General features: G+C 38.1%; 1 protein-coding gene across 1 annotated transcript in view; it reads left to right on the forward strand.

Moving 5' to 3' along the window:
* The window catches only part of LOC136874921 (meckelin), a 162,085-nt gene that overhangs the window by 51,552 nt on the left and 90,071 nt on the right, over window positions 1–20,462 (forward strand). Inside the window, exon 7 of the mRNA XM_067148633.2 lies at window positions 19,218–19,363. Within this exon, the coding sequence (XP_067004734.2) occupies window positions 19,218–19,363 (146 nt within the window). The remainder of the gene's footprint in view (window positions 1–19,217; window positions 19,364–20,462) is intronic.

Genomic DNA, 20,462 nt, shown 5'->3' on the forward strand with positions numbered 1-20,462 from the left:
GTTTCATGTTCATTAGCTCTCTGCAAATCGAGTTTGTAAATGTATGATGGATGTGAGTAATTTATCGTTATATTTATATTATTATACTGTTTGCATAAATGTCGGAGTAAGTTATGTCAACTTTTATTGTACAGGAGATTGAAATCCACAAGAATAAATAAATATATCATAAGCTGTTAATATGTTGGTATATATGTTTGTTGATAGTAACAAGTACAGTATGCAGCAAGAAACACTGAAGTTATTGCTCATCTGCTGTCCACTTTTCCCTAGCAATTATTTATTTATTTACTGTTTATAAGTGTGGTTCTAAGAGGTTCCGACCTGGAGACCACTACCTACCTCTCCAAAATAAAGCGGAAGTTTCTACCTAGAAGTACCTGGAGGACTCGAACATTCAACCTCTCTAAGTTTAGCTCGGTAAAACTCAAAACATGCAATCAGCTTACAGAAAAGATGGAAGTGTTGGAAAGCAGCGACTGGGACCAGCTAGAGGATAACTCATTCAAAGTTTCTGCAGAGGTTGCCTCATTAGGGAAATGGAATGAGCACGCCTGGTGGACAACTTCCTGCAAAGAAGTGTTTGCACAGAGACAGATAGCCTGGCTAAGATGGAGCACACAGGAGACCCAGGAAAATAGAGACAGTTTCCTAGAGCAGCATCGGCTAACCACCAAGACCATCAGACAGGTTAAATGTCAGTACACACATAACCAGTTAAAACAGTTAGATGAAGACTTTAAGAAGAACAACTTTAGAAACTTCTACAGAAACTTCAAGAATCAACAGGAATCTCAATCATTACACCCCACGCATCTTCCAATTTAGGTGACCAGATGGGAAGATAGTTGTAACGATATGGACAACTGTTACTTTTTGGCCAAGTACTTAGAGAATCTTCTCAACCGTCATTCCAATGAGACCTTCTTTGTCTATCAAGACCATCCCAGGCAACCAAATTCTTACCCTCCAACAAAAGAAGTAGTGACAAATAACATCTCATCACTGAAAAATAACAAAGTGCCAGTTGAAGACTCAATAGTGACTGAACTATAGGAGGATGCTGGAGACAAAACAGTCAGCAAGTAAACAGAGATCTTGCAGAACATTTGGGAGACTGAGAACTTACCAAGTGACTGGACATCTGTTCTGATGTACGTATCCCTCACACAAGAAAAGTGGCCACCGAGCTGCAGTCGCTTAAGTGCGCTTAATATCCGGTATTTAGAGTTAAAAATTTCATTGTTCCGTATTGAAGAATATCACAATTAAAATTGAAATAATTGATAAGGAGATTCCACTAGCTTTGAACAGTTCTCCGCTATTCATAATCATTGTGCGACTTTGCCTAGCGCTGCGTGTGCCTTGCTGCCGCTAAGAGAATTGTGCACTGTTTTTCTTTTAAATGACTTGTATTTTACTTCTTCTAAGTTTTACAGTGTCTACCCCCGTTCATTTCCTTTTCATATTGCCTCTTCTACTGATCCTATGCATTGTTTTCCATTTCTTAATCGGCTGATGATGACCTGGACTAAGGTCGAAACCGGTACCATTTCTAATTATTATTAAATGAGAATGTAATTCACTACATTTCTTATTCTTTGGTATTGAATAGGTGGAATCTCCTTATCAATTATTTCAATTTTAATTGTAATATCCAGTATTCAGGAAATCATGGGTTCGAACCCCACTGTCGGCAGCCCTGAAGATGGTTTTCTGTGGTTTCCCATTTTCACACCAGGCAAATGCTGGGGCTGTACCTTAATTAAGGCCATGGTTGATTCCTTCCCATTGCTAGCCCTTTCCTGTGGCATTATCGCCATAAGACTTATCTGTGTCGATGCGCCGTAAAGCAACTTGCAAAAAAAAAAAAAAAAAAAAAAAAAAAAAAAAAAAAAAAAAAAAAAAAAAAAAAAAGTGCCCTGAGTGACATAAACAACTACCATATTTTATTGCATAATTTATGCATCCTAATATTTTTGGGTCCAAAATGGAGAAAAAGGAATGTTCACGTATTTGACGCACCCACTTCTTCGAACATCCGTCACGCAGCTTCGGATACGTTTTGAAATAAAGATTTCAACTACTCAGTTAGCAGCCTTCCTATTGCGAAACCAGGCATTACAAATATAGGCAACATGCTGTTATCAGCCAGTAGGAAATACCACTGCACTAGTTCAGCGAGAGAATCAGCACAGAAGTGACTAGTGACGCTCTATTCCAGTCTGGTGCAAACATATTTTACGAGTGTTTCGGGTACGGGACATGCGTTTTCTGTGATCTCAAAATTGTTTGTTAGTCCACAGTGAGCAAGTATTCAAGTAATACTGAATCATATAAACTCACGGTGATCAGTTACGCTGAAACGTATGGGAATAGGGCAGCAAGGTGCAATTATTCAGTGTTTGAATGCACTTACCGCGGTAAAAAAGAGTGCTTCAGTTGACCAAAAGGTCTCGCAAAGCATTTCACGGATCAAAAAGCAGCAAGTTTTTGCAAGTAGAGGAAGATCTGCATAAATATATGATTTCATTACGCAAATTTGGATATGCAGTTTCTCATGAAAAGCTGTATTTAAAGGATGAGAAATAGCTACTGCACATGGAATCAGTGTCTCGGCTTTGAAGTTTAGCCGCGGGTGGATGAATATTTATGAAGAGAAATGGACTTTTTCTTCGAAGAACAACATTATGCCAAAAGAATACCGAATGATTTCAACCAAAAAGTAATTGATTTTTATTGCTTTGTGAGTGAGAAGCTTAAAGTGAAGAAATATTTGATCTCCCAAACAGGAACCACAGGTTGGACGCCAATCAGCTTCCATGTGCCATAAAGTCGAAGTTGAAAAATCGATAAGAAAGAGACATCGAGTGTTATCGTATTCACTACCGGAAGCGAAAGACATCGTTGTACTGCAATGCTTGCTGTAACAGCTGATGGCAGAAGGATTTCACCTTTTGTTGTTCTAAAATGAAAAACCGTGCCTAAAGTAGAATTTCTGCAAGGGATCCACATTCCTATCCAAGGAAAAGGGTGATGGACATGTCACTCGTACAAGATTGGATACGAACGGTTCTCTCCTTCAATGCCCAGCCCTTCTGGTGTTGGGACAGTTTTCTTTCTTTTTTTTTTTTTTTTTTTCTTTTTGCCAGTATGTCATTATTTTAATTACATAAATTGTTCTTTTATTAGTTCGTGTTTATTTCACTTCAGGTCGTGTTGTCAGCTCATAACAGGAAGAAAGTTTTCCAGTGTCAGTACATCAAACCCACGTGTCCAAGTTAGTCAAACCCACGTGTCCAACTTACCTGATGTGTACCCTATTTGACTTTTCAGAAAAAAATCTCAATCCTGAATTTTACGCCAAATGACGATAACCACAAATGAGTTGAACCAGTTGTGTTTATATTATATTTGATGTACCTTTTAAATGTAAATAAGTTATAAATAATTTTTAAATATCTGAATTCCTTGTATAATTTATGCATCTGAAATTTTCGCCTGTATTTTTCATTTAAAAAGTGCATTAATTACGCGAGAAAATGTGGTACTGAGGGATCTCGTTGATACCAGTTCAAGGCCTTACTGAACAGAGCTGAACCCCAACTGGACCCACAAGTAAACCCACAGCTGGGAGAATATTAGTAGTGGAATCAGGAAAGGTTTTTCTTGTGCTGAAGAGATCCTCAACCTGAAGTCAGAATTAAGGCTAGTTAAGATATCAGGCAAGTAGTATGTAGTCACCTTTGTTGATTTTAAGAAAGCATATGACTCAGTTGATAGACCTACCTTTATGAGAATTCTATATGAAATGGGATTGGATCAGAAAACCCACAGTTTTATCCAGCAGACTTTGTGTAACACCAGATCATGAGTAAAGTTCATAGGAACACTCTCAGAAATTAAATGATAGTCCCGTATTGAACTGTGACTACAATAGAGTTAAATTAATGTATTATTAGGGTCCACCTTTGCAATACAAAATGTAAGGAGTTTAAATTACATAAATGATTAGGGACTAGTTTCGACCTAGTACTAGGTCATCGTCAGCCTAAAGCAAAATTAAAACACAAATACCAAAGAAATTAAACAATGTAAAGACACATGATGTCTCGTAAAAGTACATACCATGTGAGATATTGTACAGCACTATGTTAAAAATAACTATGAAGGAGATTCATAAAAAGTCCAGTCCACATTAAAAAGATGTTATAGACAGGAATCTTTGAGTAGCTGGATAAGGAGATTAGAATATGTTGGCTCCTTTAAGATGCTGGTATCCAATTGAAGAACCACTGAGCCGAAGTTACGTCGTTTATTTACTAATAAAGTCCAATGTGCCGTGTAGCATTAAAAAGTGGATGAAATCGTAAATAAATGATGTGACTTCGGCTCATTGGTTCTTCTATTGGATACCAGCATCTTAAAGGAGCCAGCATATTCTAATCGCCTTATCCAGCAACTCAAGGATTCCTTTCTATAACATCTTTTTAATGCGCACTGGACTTTTTAATGCTATACGGCGCACTGGACTTTATTAGTAAATAAACGACATAACTTCGGCTCAGTGGTTCTTCAATTGGATATCAGCAGCATCTTAAAGGAGCTAGCATATTCTAAACTCCTTATCCAGCTACTCAAGGATTCCTATCTATAACATCTTTTTAATGTGCACTGGACTTTTTATGAATCTCTTTCATAGAGTTATTTTTAACATAGTGCTGCACAATATCTCACATGGTATGTACTTTTACGAGACCTCATGTGTCTTTACATTGTTTGATTTCTTCGGTTTTTGTGTTTTAATTTTGCTTTAGGCTGACGATGCCCTTGTACTAGGTCAATATTAGTCCCTAATCATTTATGTAATTTAAACTCTTTACATTTTGTATTGAAAAGGTGGACCCTAATAATACATTAATTTAACTCTGTTGTACCCTCCCAGAAAGCTTTAAAATAAGGACAGTGGTTAGACAGGGGTTTGGGCTCTTCCTCTCCTCTTCAAGTGGGCATTAGAGAAGGTCATCAGAGAGTTGCAGAAAGAGCTGGATAAACAGAAAGTCCCCGGTAGGATTTTTTGGGGACACAAACGAGAGGATCTAACAGTGGATTGACTGGCGTTCGCAGATGTCATGACACTTCTGGCAAACTGGACACTGACAAAAAAATAGGAGAATAAAATCCAGGAGAGTGAAATGTTGAAAAAGTGTGATAGGAAAGATAAGAAAGGACAGAGTAGGAAATGAGGATGTCGGGAAGGAAACCAGAGTGGAAAAGCTTTATGACAGAATGGAGAGGGATAAACTTAGATGGTTTGGGCACGTTGTGAGGATGGAAGAGGAAAGGATGCTAATGCGGATAATGGAGACCCAGGTAGAAGGAGGAAGGGCAAGAGGGAGACCCAAATGAAGGTGGTTGAAAATGATTAAGAATAGTATAATTAGGAGAATCCTGGATCGGAACTCAGTTAAGGAGGAATAATGGTGCTTGAATAGAGGAAGATTGAAAGGGCCCATAAACATCCCAGTCTGGTGGGAGCTGGTCGATGGAAATGGATGATGATGGCGATGAGAATAACAAATGAGAGGGTCTAACAGTGGATTGTCTGGCATTCACACATTATGTGGCACTTCTGGCAAGCTCAACAGAAATAACAGTGAAGCAGCTCAATATATGCAGACACCAGGCTGCCAAGGTGGGATTATAAGTGTCACTAGATAAAACAAAATACCTCACCATCATCAGTGATGCCCTGAGTTGACTACAAATGGGACTGGACAAAATTGAGAAAGTCAACAAGTTCAAGTACCTTGGAGAATGGCTAGAACCAAGTTTCTCAGAAGGAGGAGTGCTAACTACCTGGACAAACTAAAGCTGACATACCAATTAGCAAAGAACACTTACAGTAAAGTCTTTCCTGCAATACCAAACTCAGACTCTACCATGCAGTTGTCTGTCCAGAAGCACCACAGAAAAGGACTGGCAGACAAACTGGAGGTCTAGAAGAGAAAGATACTATGGAAGATATTAGGAACAGTCAGAGGATGAATACAGAAGTCTAGCCAACCAGTTGTTGTACAGGTATGCTGTAAAGATCACAGATGTGGTCAGGAAGAGAGGTATATCTGTCTGTGGTCATATCTCAAGTGTGTCTGAAGTGTGAATTCAACCAGACTGATTAACCAGCTTCTTACTTACTGGAACAATAGAAAGATCAAGACATTGTGGCTAACCAGAGTCATGCTGGAAGTAGGAGTAACAGAAGGTGATATCAGAGACCAATTACCCCTCAGAAGAATATTAAGATATAACGGGCTCCAGGAAAAACCACCATGAAAGAAGACAGGTATCCTCTAGACAAAGAAGGGAAAGGAACAACATAGCCAGAGAATGTGACATTCCTGGGCAGGCATCAAGGCCTGCTCCAAGCAAAGAATTTGAATGTTGTGGTCCCTAATTGGCCAGTTTGAAAGAAAAAGTTTAACTGAACACAGTGTTATGTTGACTTCTGCAATTACACTCCAACCTCAGTTGAAATTCGGTTACACGAATTTCCCAATTTTTTGAAGCAGACGTTTTCTCCCTTGAAGTAAAAAATATTCTGTAACTCGAATTTTGAACAACATTAACTGTTCAATCCAGAATTTGTGATTTGTAAGGAAGAGTTAACAAGTAAAGGAAGGGTTAGAGTGATGCTGGGAGCTAATATGATGGGAACCGAAAAGTGATAGGAAAATCGGCGAAGCCTTGCTGTTTCTTGGGTGTGAATTCGTTATGGTCATGAACAAAAGTAACCCCGGAAGCGTAGATGACAACTTCCATTTACGGATCTTGGCTGCGTGGTATTGATGAGAAGTTTCAACGTCCCTTTCATAGACAATTGCGCTGCTCATCCCAAGATGCTTGTTCAGAATTTAAAAGCAGTACATGTGGTTTTCTTGCCACCAAACTTAACATCCAAACTGAAGCCTGTCGACGAAAGGGTGATTAAAAACTTGAGGCATTTCCATAGGAAGAGCGCTGTTCAAGTGAATTCTGAGAGAGATTTAATTCGAGGCATCATTAACAGGAATTAATCTACTACAGTCAATAAGAATGCTGAGTAAATCATGGGCTGATGTGAAGTGGGAAACAGTTAAACTGCTTCCACAAAGCAGGATTTTTGAAACGTGGCTTAGGAGCTTCAGAACACGAAGAGGGGGAAGTCACTCCTATTCCTGAAGAATGGGTGGAGTATCAGCAGCTAGTTAACTGCGAAGCTGATTTTGAGGCTCACATAAATGTGGACTCTGACGTTATAGTAGCCGAACCTTCTATCGATGCTGTCAACACTGCTGGCGAGCAAGAAGGAGAAGATTCGCAATAAGAAGAGTTGGAGCTGCCTTCTCCTGTACCGTCAACAGACCAGGCGTTAAGTGCAGTGGCTATTCTTCGATTGTACATACAGTCAGTAGAACGTAAATGACCAAGTGTTTTCACAGCACTAAATGTTGTTTAAAAGTGTGTGGAAGCAAAGATTAATGATAAAAAAAAAAAAAAAGAAAGAGCAAACAGAGACCAACAGATTTTTTTCTTGTTTCACTACTGTGTGTACTGTATTCTGTCTTCCAGTAAGATACTGTAATAAGGGTCATAATTAAAATCATGCTCTAAAATAGAGTTTGTATATTTTTAAATACTGTTCAAAATACTGTATTCAGTATAAGTCTGTAGGTACATATGGCTCAGTTATGTGCTACACGTGCTCAAAAATGGTTTTCTCTATATCTTGAAATTTTGATAACATGAAATAAAATTTAGCTCCTGTGGTGACTCGAGATATCGAGGTTCCACTAGTTCTCACAGCAGAGGAAAAGGTGTTTTTTGTAGAACATTATTTCCAGTCATACAAAGTGGGGCATCAGAATGGGCTGAGTTTGCTTCACGTTAAAGAACAGTATAAGGAGCGATGTAATAAGGAGGCACAAAATAACAAAACAATGTTAGCTGTCATTGACAAGTTCTGCCATCCAGGGTCAGTCTTATGTTAACAAAAAGGAACAACAGGGCACGCAAGAACCATTACCACAAATGAGAATCTTGGATGACTTGTCCAAAAGTTGTTACAGTCCGTAAAGCATAGTCTACAACGAACATTGCTGAAACTTAGTTTGGGTGATAGGTCTGTTCGTCGCATGTTTAAAAAACTGGGTGAATTTGGATACCGCACTCACGTTCTTCAGTATTTAATAGAAAGGGATGAGCAAATCCAATTGCAGCTGAGTGTTGTCCCCACATGGCAGGAGAGTTACTTACCCTTCTGCACCAACACTTTGGAGATCTCCTAATTTCTCATGGAATTCCATTCCCATACCCTTCTTGTTCCCCGGATCTTGCAGCCCCAGATGTCTACGTATGAAAAAATAAAGTTTTCAAGACAGATCACTCTTCTACAAATATTCACAAATTATGCGAGATGATAATATTATTTTCTGTATCCTCACAGCAACCTTTGTTCATCAACATGTTCAATAATCTTCAGAAACATTAAGAGGTCACATCATTTTGATGTATGGTTTGCCCTAACAAAGCTGCGACTTTCGATAGTGACCTGCTTTTTGTGAAATAGCCTGCTAATATTTGAGGTGCTGGTTTTTAAAAAAAATTGTGGAGTTGAATAACACAAGGAATAAGAAGTGCTGTTTCACCACAGCTTTCAAATTAAACCTATGTCTTTTGCATAAAACAAGGTGTGAAATCAGCAGCCAGAGAATGTGATGTGTAACATAATAGGATCAGATATTGGCACAACCATAAAGAGAGCTAAAAGCATCAATTTGAAGTGTGCCAGAAAGAGTAAATACCCTGCAATTGATACCGAAGTGCTGGAGTATATACTGTAACGAAGTTGAGAAATGATGATTTTGCTGTAACTCATGACATAATTCAACCAAAAACATTGGAAGCGCCAAAAAAGTTGAATCTCAGTCAGCGACAGTTCAAAGCTTTGGCGCTGAGAAAATTAATTGTACTGTCATATTGGGCATAACTGCAAACTTCATCTACCAAATATTATATTTAAATGAAAGTCTACCGAAGGAAAAGTTTCCAAATGATATTCATATTAGAGTACATAAAAAGGATTGGTTGATATAAGATCTGGTGTAGGACCAAATGAAGACTGTATGGGGTCACCGTAATGGAGTGCTACTGCAGCAGAAAACCCTACTTGTGTTAGACAGCTGTAAGGGCCATTTGATGGACACCATTAAGAACCAACCAAAGTCCCTAAAGAAGGATCTCACAATCATCCCGGGAAGTGCTATAATATTATTCATCTAACTTCTTGAGGTGTCCATAACTTAGCCATTGAAGGATCATCTGATGAGGCTTTATTCTGAATGGATGCTTCCTGCTACACTTACTTTTGCACTAATTGGTAAAATATAGAGACCATCTTTAGAAACCATCTGTGAATGGATTCTTACAACTTGGAATGAAATTGTTGTTGAAAGTTTCCAGAATACTGGCAGTTCAAATGCTCTCATTTGCAGTGTAGATTATGTTACATGAGATGATGAGAATGCCAGTGGTACAGAGAACAACAATGTCCTCTGGCCCACTCTTCCGTAATCTAGTGAGAGTTACATAAATTCCAGGAATTTTGATGGCCTGTACCCCTAATATTTATGCAAACCTCATAGCATAACTGTTGTGCAGCATAGTCTATAATATTTATGCAAACCTCATAGCATAACTTTTGTACAGGGTAGTCTTTACTTGTTACCCTCTTCAGTAAGTTTGTATTCTAACCCATTACTGCATAAAAATCCGGACCCTGGTAATAAGAGACCGTGAGCTCTCTGTTGACTTATTAACTGTAAGATAAGCCAAGTTCGGCCTGGCACACATGTGAAATTTGTACTAAATACATTTTGTTCGTGAGTTAATAAGACTAGCATCCAGTAAATATGAGTGTTCTCACGAGAAACAGTATCGCTATCTAGTAGCACTAACTTTTCATGTGCGTTCGCGAGCTGTGATCTAACGTGTCCGTTCTGCAGATATTTATTTACCGCTGAGAAGGGCTGATATTGACCGGGTTAGTCCCCTTAATTAACTGACGTGCAAGTTGGACAAAAATTTGTACGCAGACTGAAGTAAAGTATAGTCTATCTTTTAGGTCGAGATCTAGTGTATGTTCACGCTAAGCATTGCAGCTGATATCCTCATATTTAGCATCATTCCAGACGACTCCAACCTCAAGAAGAAGGCATCGCGATGAAGACTGTTCTGTCCATCTTCTGTGCAGTAATGAGGAGCTAAATTAACATGACATAGTGGTCATGTGAATCGTCGCTGGTGACAGTAGCCGTGAAGTTAAGTTCCTTTGTTTTTTAAGCATGCATAGTGTAGTAACCGTATACTAGTTTTTGAGATTTCCTAGTTAATTTGTAACTGATTTAACGTAAGCCAGAGTGGCATGTATTTGTTGTATTTTAATTAAATGTGTTCAGAGCTGGAATTGCATGTTATGTTGGCTATGGGCTTTACGTCGCACCGACACAGATAGGTCTTATGGCGACGATGGGATAGGAAAGGCCTAGGAGTTGGAAGGAAGCGGCCGTGGCCTTAATTAAGGTACAGCCCCAGCATTTGCCTGGTGTGAAAATGGGAAACCACGGAAAACCATTTTCAGGGCTGCCGATAGTGGGATTCGAACCTACTATCTCCCGGATGCAAGCTCACAGCCGCGCGCCTCTACGCGCACGGCCAACTCGCCCGGTGAATTGCATGTTAAAGCCCCGAGGCAACCGTATATATTTTAATTAGATGGGATGAAGGGTGAATTTAGGACAGTGATTGGTACGTTTTTCTTTGATTTAGTGTATTTTATTCCCATGCTCTGCTGATTTTGATAGAGTTTGATAAGGTCTTAGTCGTATTAGATAGGCTACATGCCATTCAGCATTGCATGGTTAAGGACAGGTTAGAAAGATCAATAGAACAGGATGGATTTCTTTGCATGACACATGTGCATTTTCAGCTGTAACTAGTGGTGCAACAGAGTTTCATTCGTCGTCGTTATTAGAGCAGAATCTTCCATTTTCAGGGCAGGCAGGTATAAGGAATGCTAGCGCATCAAACCCATGTTGAGTTATATAAAAGGCTTGAAATGCCATGAGATATTAAGTGGGCTATCTTTGGGCAAGATAGGCATGAAGCCATTATATTGCCTGGGAAAATTGATTCGAATATGTGAAGGAGTCAGCCTGTGAATTCGCTTGATTATGCTTTGGGCTGTGCGAAGATATTGTGAGAAAGTATTTGTTTGTTGTCGTAGAGATGAAGTCAGCGGTGTCTGGACTTGTTATTTGTTCAGCTCCCGGAGAATCAGGTAGCCCTCTTTTGTCAGCTGTGCGCTGCTGGCCCAGTAAGAAAGAGAGAGTGTTTCTGTGAGGGTGCTTGTTATATTCCTGGAAATACCGCTTCCTCGCCCCAGTTACTTGCCTGTTGTTGTCTTACAGCTGATCGCCTAAGCCACGTGGAGAGAAATGTCAAAGTTGTGTCTTGTGAAGACACGAGTCTACGGAACCTGCGTATGTTTAGATCGACTCCCGACAACACTATCTTGAGCAGTGTATTTATATGTGTTTTATTTCAGGTCATTTCATGTGTATTTCTTTGTGCTGTTTATATTTTTGTCTTGTATTTCACTTTTTTATCGCGTATGTGTTGATGGTGTTTTGTAAGGGGATCATTAGTCCGCACGGCTAATTTGAGGGAAGTCAGGTTTCGATTCTGATCCACTTGCTAATGGGATTGCACCCATTATTAGAACCTGTGCTATTTTGGATGGTAATATTAGGCACAGCCCTGAACCAGTATTTATATTTTGTGTATCTGAATCATCAGATTCTAAATATGTTTACTCGGACCAATAACTAGTATACTGATTATTACATGTGCATACTAATAGACGGTTTAAAATCGAGCCTTTGGGCAACTGACATGGGAATTTAACGGAACAGTCTACCCCACAAGTTTATGAAGCGCGAATCCAATTTCCATGTAAATATATTATGTGTTGTGATTTAATTTACGCGACGTAACCCGTGTTGCTTTTTATTAAATTTTGATAACATGTAATTATTGTGTGTGCATGTCACTCTCTAGTGAGGTCGATTCACCTTGTGTGTTAGAGTTTTGTATCAATTAGAATGAGCTATATCCATGTTTTTTGGGATAAATAAATCCATCTTACCAGTATACCTGAATTCTCATTCAGTAGCTATGTCTCCATATTCCTGTCCATATACTTTTAGTATGCTTATTTAGAGATCTTCATGTTGCCCTTTTTTCGAACATAACCATGCACGTCTACCCTGAGCTTAGCCAGATTTGAAGACAGGAAAAGGTGCATTACTGTGTGATAAGCCTACAGACAAATGTCTGGTATTAGGTTCATTTTCTTTCTTTTGTAGATTGTACTAATATTGTGTAACACAGTACATATTTGTTAAAAATGAAGGCATACTTTCCATTGTTGACTTAGTTAAATGTAACATAAAAACTTTCCAGTCTGTCAAACACACAACAGTTTCAGTATAAATTATAACACTATATACATACCTGTAAAAAAATACGCACTATTATACAAAGAATGAAATGTTTCATTCTACAAGAACATCCTCAGATTCTATCATATCACTTATAACATGTGTATATATGTACAGTATTGTTTACGTTGTGTCAACTTGTCAGTGATAGAGAGTTTAGTGATAATATGAACAAGTATTGACAAATAATGAATTTACATGTATTAACATAATGAAAAACTTCTGTAATTATCTAAACTGCTGATGGTAAGTCCACCGAGCTCGATAGCTGCAGTCACTTAAGTGTGGCCAGTATCCAGTATTCGGGAGATAGTAGGTTCGAACCCCACTGTCGGCAGCCCTGAAAATGGTTTTCCGTGGTTTCCGATTTTCACACCAGGCAAATGCTGGGGCTGTACCTTAATCAAGGCCACGGCTGCTTCCTTTCCACTCCTAGCCCTTCCTTGTCCCATCGTCGCCATAAGACCTATCTGTGTCGGTGCGACGTAAAGCAACTAGATGCTAAGTCCGTTGTCACCAAACACTGTTTCAGGACTGTAATCATGGAGAGGCAAATGGAAAGTTCGGGGAATAGCACACTGCTCGTGGGGAGGGGAGGGGAAGCATGGGAGGAGAATGTGGAACATTGTAGATCCTTCCTATTTGATGTTATAATCTAGTATACTGTACTATACTATATATTGTACCGGAAACACCACTACGGGAAAGAAGTTCGAAGTATGTGCGTTGAACTTTGCGCGAGGTGGAAGATAGGCAGCCCGCCGAACTCGCTGACGTACTCAGCCGTGATGTAGGCGCTTCGAGTGAGCTCTACATGGCCAAGCGTGACCATATATGGTAATGTCCCGGCCCATGTGCAAAAGTCTATTTAGCGTTAAAATGTTGTTATTTTGACACTGCCATCGTGGAAGCCATCGTAATAGATGCGACCTATCAAATTCTTAGGAAAATGTACCATGTACTTTAGGAGTTATAGGGGTGGATAATACCCACGTTCTAGATGCTTCGCCACAATCTGGGATAAAAGGAAGGCGATCTGGACTAGAGTCAGTGTATGTTACTCCACCGTCTCTGCGACATGGGTGACGGGTGGAGCGCTACGAGTGGGGACCGAACCTATGGTCGGATGAGTCTTTGCATTTCGAGTGTTCGGTTCCAACGGAGTTGGAACTTTATTATTTTCTTCAAGTGCCATGCTAGGACTTGTGTTTCAGTGACTAACTGAAAGAACTTAGAATTTCTCTAGTGAGTGTCGTAACTTGTACAAGTACTACATTTGAACTCGTATTTTGAACTTGTATTTTCGTAAACAGACTTTGGGAACATAGAAATTTTCCGAGTGTCTAATTTGGACTTGTGTTTTGCGACAAGCTGTGGAAACATAAAACTTTTGTGTGAATGTTACAATTTTCCAAGTACCGCATTGAACTTGTGTTTCTTGACAAACTGTGGAAACTTAGAGTATTTCAGAGTATTACGTTCGAACTTATGTTTCATAACAGATTGTGGAAACATGAAATATTTTTTGAGTGCTGCATCTGGACTTGTGTTTAAACTTGTGTCATCGTAACAGACTGTGAAAACATAGAGTACCCATGCCATATCTGAGTTTGTGTTTTCCTCTCGCGAAGTTCCAAGGGAACATAGAACTTTTCAGTGTCATAATTGAGCTTACAATTTATGCTTCGTAATAATTTTTCATGGACAGTGTTAGACTCTTTCCAAGTGCAGTTTTACCTTAATGATTACTTAATTTTGTTTATTGATGGAATAGGACATTTCCGAGTACCATTTAATTTACTTAATTTATTACAAACGTGCCAATGTGTCCTGAACTTCCATAAACTGTGAACCTTGTGCTTAATATTGTGCTCTAATCATAAACTGACGAGATCAGTGAATTAAGAACTATGATGACAATGATTAGTGACCCAATAGAACATTCTAGTCTGCCGTGCCAATGTTAACAAGCTCATGTCATGAACTTGACATTATAAATTACAATTTTCTCAAGTATCAGTTCGACTAAGATATAACACAAGGTCGGATATTCAGTTCAGTCGTCTTATTTTCAAGTGACAATTTATGAACATTTACGATTCAGCGAGGTGTTTGAATCAAGATTTTAGTAACACTTGACATATTTCATTTGCAATGAGGGAACGTAATAATTTAAAGGTCAATCTATTTAACAGTGCTACAAGTAAGTTGAATGACGTACGGGGAACTTACGTGTGAATCACGCCTCACCTTTCATCAACATTGTCGTGGGAGATCGAACCCCAGAAGGTGTGCGCCTTGAGAATCGAGAACTCTCAAATCCTCGAGAACTTCGAGAAATTCCAAAACTTAGAGAAATTCCAGAGCGTCGAGAACTTCACATCCAGGACGGGCGTGGTTCCTGTCCAGGCCGTGCCCAGCAACCATCCCAGAGTCCGGAGATTCCAGTCTGCTACAACACTTCAACTCAACTTGTATGAAAGGTGATATTAATTTGTCTTCAATGAACAATAAAATCAGATTATCAAAAAAAATCTAACTTGTATGAAAGGTGATATTAATTTGTCTTCAATGAACAATAAAATCAGATTATCAAAAAAATCTAAGTTCAGTGAACTAATACCCCTCTCTGTACCAACTCCAATGTTTTCACGCCACACCCTCAGAAATAGTCCATGCTCTTCAAGCTAGTGTCAGCACCTCAAAGACAGACATCTTTCCTGGTACAATATACTATACTGTACCATGGGGAGGGGAGGGGGAAGTTGGGGAGCAGCGAGTGGAGCGCTGTGGAAACTTCTTTCAACACTGGGGAGAAAAGGTTATTGACCTTCTTCATGTTATAATGTAAATGCTAATTTAAAGAGTAGGTGTTGTCCAGATGTTATGTAAAGTGAAGAGGGGGGATTTTTTAAAATGTGTGTGGTCATTTAGGTTGGTTACGTTAGCCTTTTTTGTGATGTGGATTTTGATTGCTTCCTTTATATTCAAGGATTTACTTTTATTTTGAAATAGAGAATATCTATATATTTATAGTTATGAATTTCATTGGGTTCTGTATTGAAGTGGGATAACAGTCAATATAAGTGTATAAATGTATAAGTGGAACTCGCATAGACAGCATAAAACAGCCCAAATTCACTTATTCCAGATGTACATAGACTGGACATATAACGAACTGCTGGAATTTTAAGAATTTTATATTACGGCAATTAATTGTAACATAATTTTAACTTATTTCATCTATCATCACAGTAATGTATTTTATAATGTGTTAAAATGTGTTTTAGATGTTTTAGGAATATGTATATTTTTGTTTAATTTGTACCTAAGGCTGATGATGGCACATAGATGCCGAAACTAGTACCATTTGACCATTTGACATGTGATTGAATCACAACAAAATGTCATTGTATTGAATAGGTGGACCTTGAAAATAATTTTAATTGACTGTAATATCTATGTATGTTATTGTCATGATAAATGCTAATTTAAAGATTCAAAGATTTACTTTTATTTTGAATATAAAGCAGTCAAAATTCACATCGCTAAAAAAAAGCTAACGTAACCAACCTAAATGATCATACACACACATACAAGAAACAACAGAATGATGCACATTAAGCCATCTGGCCACATCAGCTTGAGACTGTCTAGCTTCCATTCTTCTTATTGCCCTTCATATCAGTGAATTTGCCAGGTGTCTTTTCTGTGCCATAGCAGAATGTTAACATGGTTCCAGTTGATGTTGGAATGATAAAAGCCTGTGGTAAGGGCACGGACAACTATTGTTGTCATGGGTGTATGGTGATGGGAATGCCATCTGCAATTTGGAATACAGTTGTATGGTCATGTGTTTTCATTATGACAGTTGTTTATATTTGAATGCCACTTGGTATGATTGTGTGGTGAATTTGACATGGATTGGAGATATGTACATTTATTGCTTCAAGTTTTTACAACCTCTGTCAGCATTGCCACAGAGAGAAAGAAACTCTTAATAATGTCCTGCGATTCTGCAGATGCGGTTTGCTCCTGAGGAACATGCGGCACCACCAGATCGGGATATTCATCACCAAAGAACTGAGAAAGAAGGTATTCTCAATGTACATGAGGAGGTACATGGACTGGCCATAAACGGCAGTTTGCAGAGAATTGATATCATAGCCTTTAAGAACAACAATTCTTAGGAATTCATTTTAGATCTGACTGCCAGGTTTGACCACCATAGCAGTCAGCCAGAGGAGGTTAACCCAGAAAAGATGAACAAATACAAACCCTCTATCCCTTACTACAAATGTAAGTACCATCTTCAGGACATCGAAGTAATAAGGATAATGGTTGTAGCTTGTGGTATTGTACCATGTCACTTTGCCAACACGTGCAAGCACTTCCAACTTCCAATAGAGCGCATCCCGAAATCATTACTCTCGTCCTCTGAGGCGCCATCAGGATTCTAAGATACCATCTATACCGCATGGAAGTATTGCTCTGCAGCCTATCTCACCATGTTTGAGGGTCAGAGTATGTAATCTGTGTGAGGTTTGGTTTTATGAATGCACTCCCTATATGAACATCTGCATAAAAATTAACGTTGCTCAACTTACATAGTTTGGAAGAAATGTAACGTGCCTAACATATGATGCTTTTGTTCATTATTAACAGTATAATTTGAGTATTACTTATTCTTTCCACATATACACACAAATACGTTACATCTCCCTGATGTAGGGAGGCAATGCAGTACAGAAATATTTAAAATGTTGGGAATGAAGGGAATGGTTAAATTCCTGAAGCATGTTTGGTTGAATAAATAATTTTCTTTCATTAATAAGTTATTGACAAGGCTGATTCCAATATAACTATTTTAAATATTTCTGTACTACATTCAAACTAGTCAATACGGTTCAAACAGTCATTTTAACCTATCATGGTTAAGTTTATCAACAGTAGGGAGGCAAGTCACCTGACGGAAGAGTTTGCAGGAAATGACAATCCATTACGCAAACGTTGTTCTTTGAACCCAGCAGCTCAGTGTTTGTTGATCCGAAGCACATGTGTCTAGTTTTCCTGTTTGCTTGTTGTAAGTTAATTGTAAATAAAAATACTATACAACGTTTATCATTCATAATTTTTAATTAGTTGGAAGTTCAAACGTCCAGTTTTTGTATGTGCGAGAAAGTGCCGTAATTGTAAACCATTTGAGAACCAAACCAGTAAACCACTAATGAGTGACGAGAAGACATGTGTGTTAAATGAGTTTTCCAAATCTCATTAAGAAAATCCTGAAAATACTCTAGATGAAGTAACACGTGCAATGGCCGATGTAACAGGTATTTATAACGCGAGTATTTTCCATGCTAGGAAAGAATTTAAGATTGAAGGAAACTGGTTACTCTTAAGAAAACACGTAAAGTGACAATGTTAAGTGAAAAATATGACAGTTTTACATAAGACATCCAGGGAAAAATCCACGACTACTTTTTAAGAAATGAAATGCCAACTCTTAATAAAATATTAGCTTCAGTTAATAGTGACGATACATTGCCTACATTTTCTTGTTCAATTCTTCACAGACTTTTGAAAATTATAAACTTTACTTGCGTGTCTCAAAATCGCTAGTAGGTGCTTATTGAAATAATGAAATAGTGTTGTGGAGAATGAAGTATTTACGTCTGATTAAGCAATTTTGTGAAGAGGATAGATCTATTTATTTCCTTGATGAAACATGGCTAAATGAATGGTACACTACTACAAAAATTTGGAAAGATGAAAGGTTGTTCTCCAAATAGGAAATGAAAACGGTTTTGCTCAGGCGAAACAGTCTAGTGAATGAAAGAGAAATGTTTTGAAACAGATAGTATTTCCAAAAACACGTGCTTGCAGTTGCTTTCTTCGACTCTCAAACATGGTGAGACAGACTGTAGTTATACTGTAATACCATATCTTCATTAGATATTTCCTTAACTAATATAAGTTTATAATTCTAATTTTGTGTGTATTACCTTGTTTTAATGGCATCCAATAGGAGGTTGATTCCTTAACAAATGGAAATATATACCACATATATGTGGGACTAAAAGTCATGTTTTCACCATTTGCTGTTATGTAAGCCTAATTGTTATGTTTACTATATGCAGCTATAAAAATGGACAAAATGGGGTCTAATATGTGAGTAAATTCAGTAATTTTAAGGATGTTAGTTGTTTGCAATACATGTTTGTGTTCAATTTGTGCGTAATAGAATACTAGAATGCTACATTCTATGTGCTTATCTTGATTATAACCCTGCTGTCAATTCCTGTACCCCGACCTTGTTTAAGGCTAGCCTTGAGATGCCCATTGCCTTGGCCTTCCAGTGCACATTGTAGATTTCCAGTGCTGCAGCATTATCGGACGATATAACACAGTTACTGTGATTTGTGATATGATTTAGCTTTAGAAAGAAATGTGCAATTTTATAATAATGGCTTTAAATATCTTTTCCATTGTACAACATTTACTTTGCTCCTAAAACTCAAACAAACATTGTTATTATTCTCTTTGTTATGGTAGATAGCTTTGATTGTAGAAAACATTAGAAGCATTAGAATGAAACCTTCAACATTCTAATTACAGGCTTCTGATCGCTCCCAGTGGATGCTCACGAGGCGTTTCTTTTTTGTGGATAAAGTGAGCGGTATCAAAGCGGTGCTAGAGAACGAGAAGATAGAACAAGATGAAATGCCATCTGTTGTTCGTTATCTGAAGTCCTGTGAAATAAGGTAATTTTAGATTTTTCTCCTAAAAATTTCAAAGACCATAGTTATCATATAGATATTCTGTTGATTGTTTTACCCGTTTGCTGATTCCACAGAACAACGATTTTAGAAACAACCCATATGACAGAACTCCTTGAGATGATTTATGGATTCTGTTCATTGTTTTATCCTTTTGGTCAATGCTGATTCCACAAAACAATGACAAAACTCCTTGAGATGATCTGTTGAATTGTGGTTAATATGTTGAATAACTGTATTGTCTGAAAGTGGTTTTAAATCAATATCCTTTGATAATTTTGTATCAAATGTTTTAACTACTATATATCTTTAGCAGCTGGAAGTATTAAGATCACATCTACAGACTGTTTGCAATAAGTAGACTAATAATATATGAAGTTTCTAAGGCCATTCCAAGGGTAATGCTGGGACAGTTGCTAATATAGGCCACGGCTTCCAACCCCATCACCTTCTCCGAGCATCTCCTTCACCATAACAAATCTCCTGGCCTGAGAGAAGGTGTCACCATCTAAGAGGCCCGCCTCCCCCTTCAGGGGAGGAATGAAAACATTTTAGTAGTAGTAATAAGGCCGTTGTAGTTGCTGAACCTACATTTAGAAACATCTTTGATTTCTTTATTCATTTATTCTCCACATCATTGAAAATACTCAACAATTTTACTTTTAATGCTTGAGTGTTTTCAAAGAAGAAGAATTGTTTTCGATATGTGGACAGATAGGGTGATGTTAAAAATATCATGAACGGAGAAAATATTATGTAAAATCTTGATCCTAAGTGAACTTAAATTACAAAGAAGGCTATCCTGCATATGTTTTCAAGGAATTGTGCATTTCTTCAGGCTTATTACAGAATGTGTTGACAGAATGAGCCTGTAAAATGTTTATATCCAAGGTAAAAAAAATAAGGGCAGATGCCCAATGTAATGGATACCAGGTGAAGGAGAAAACAAACTAGATACTGGGCCAGTTATTCCATGAAGCAGAAGATCAGGTGTGATAGAGACAGACAGTTATTTAAATTTCACAGATATCATACAGTCATTCAGAATAATTTTGTAAATGCTATGTGTTCAGGTTTTGCTTCA

This window comes from Anabrus simplex, chromosome 5, assembly GCF_040414725.1.
Source record: "Anabrus simplex isolate iqAnaSimp1 chromosome 5, ASM4041472v1, whole genome shotgun sequence".
Lineage (NCBI taxonomy): Eukaryota > Metazoa > Arthropoda > Insecta > Orthoptera > Tettigoniidae > Anabrus > Anabrus simplex.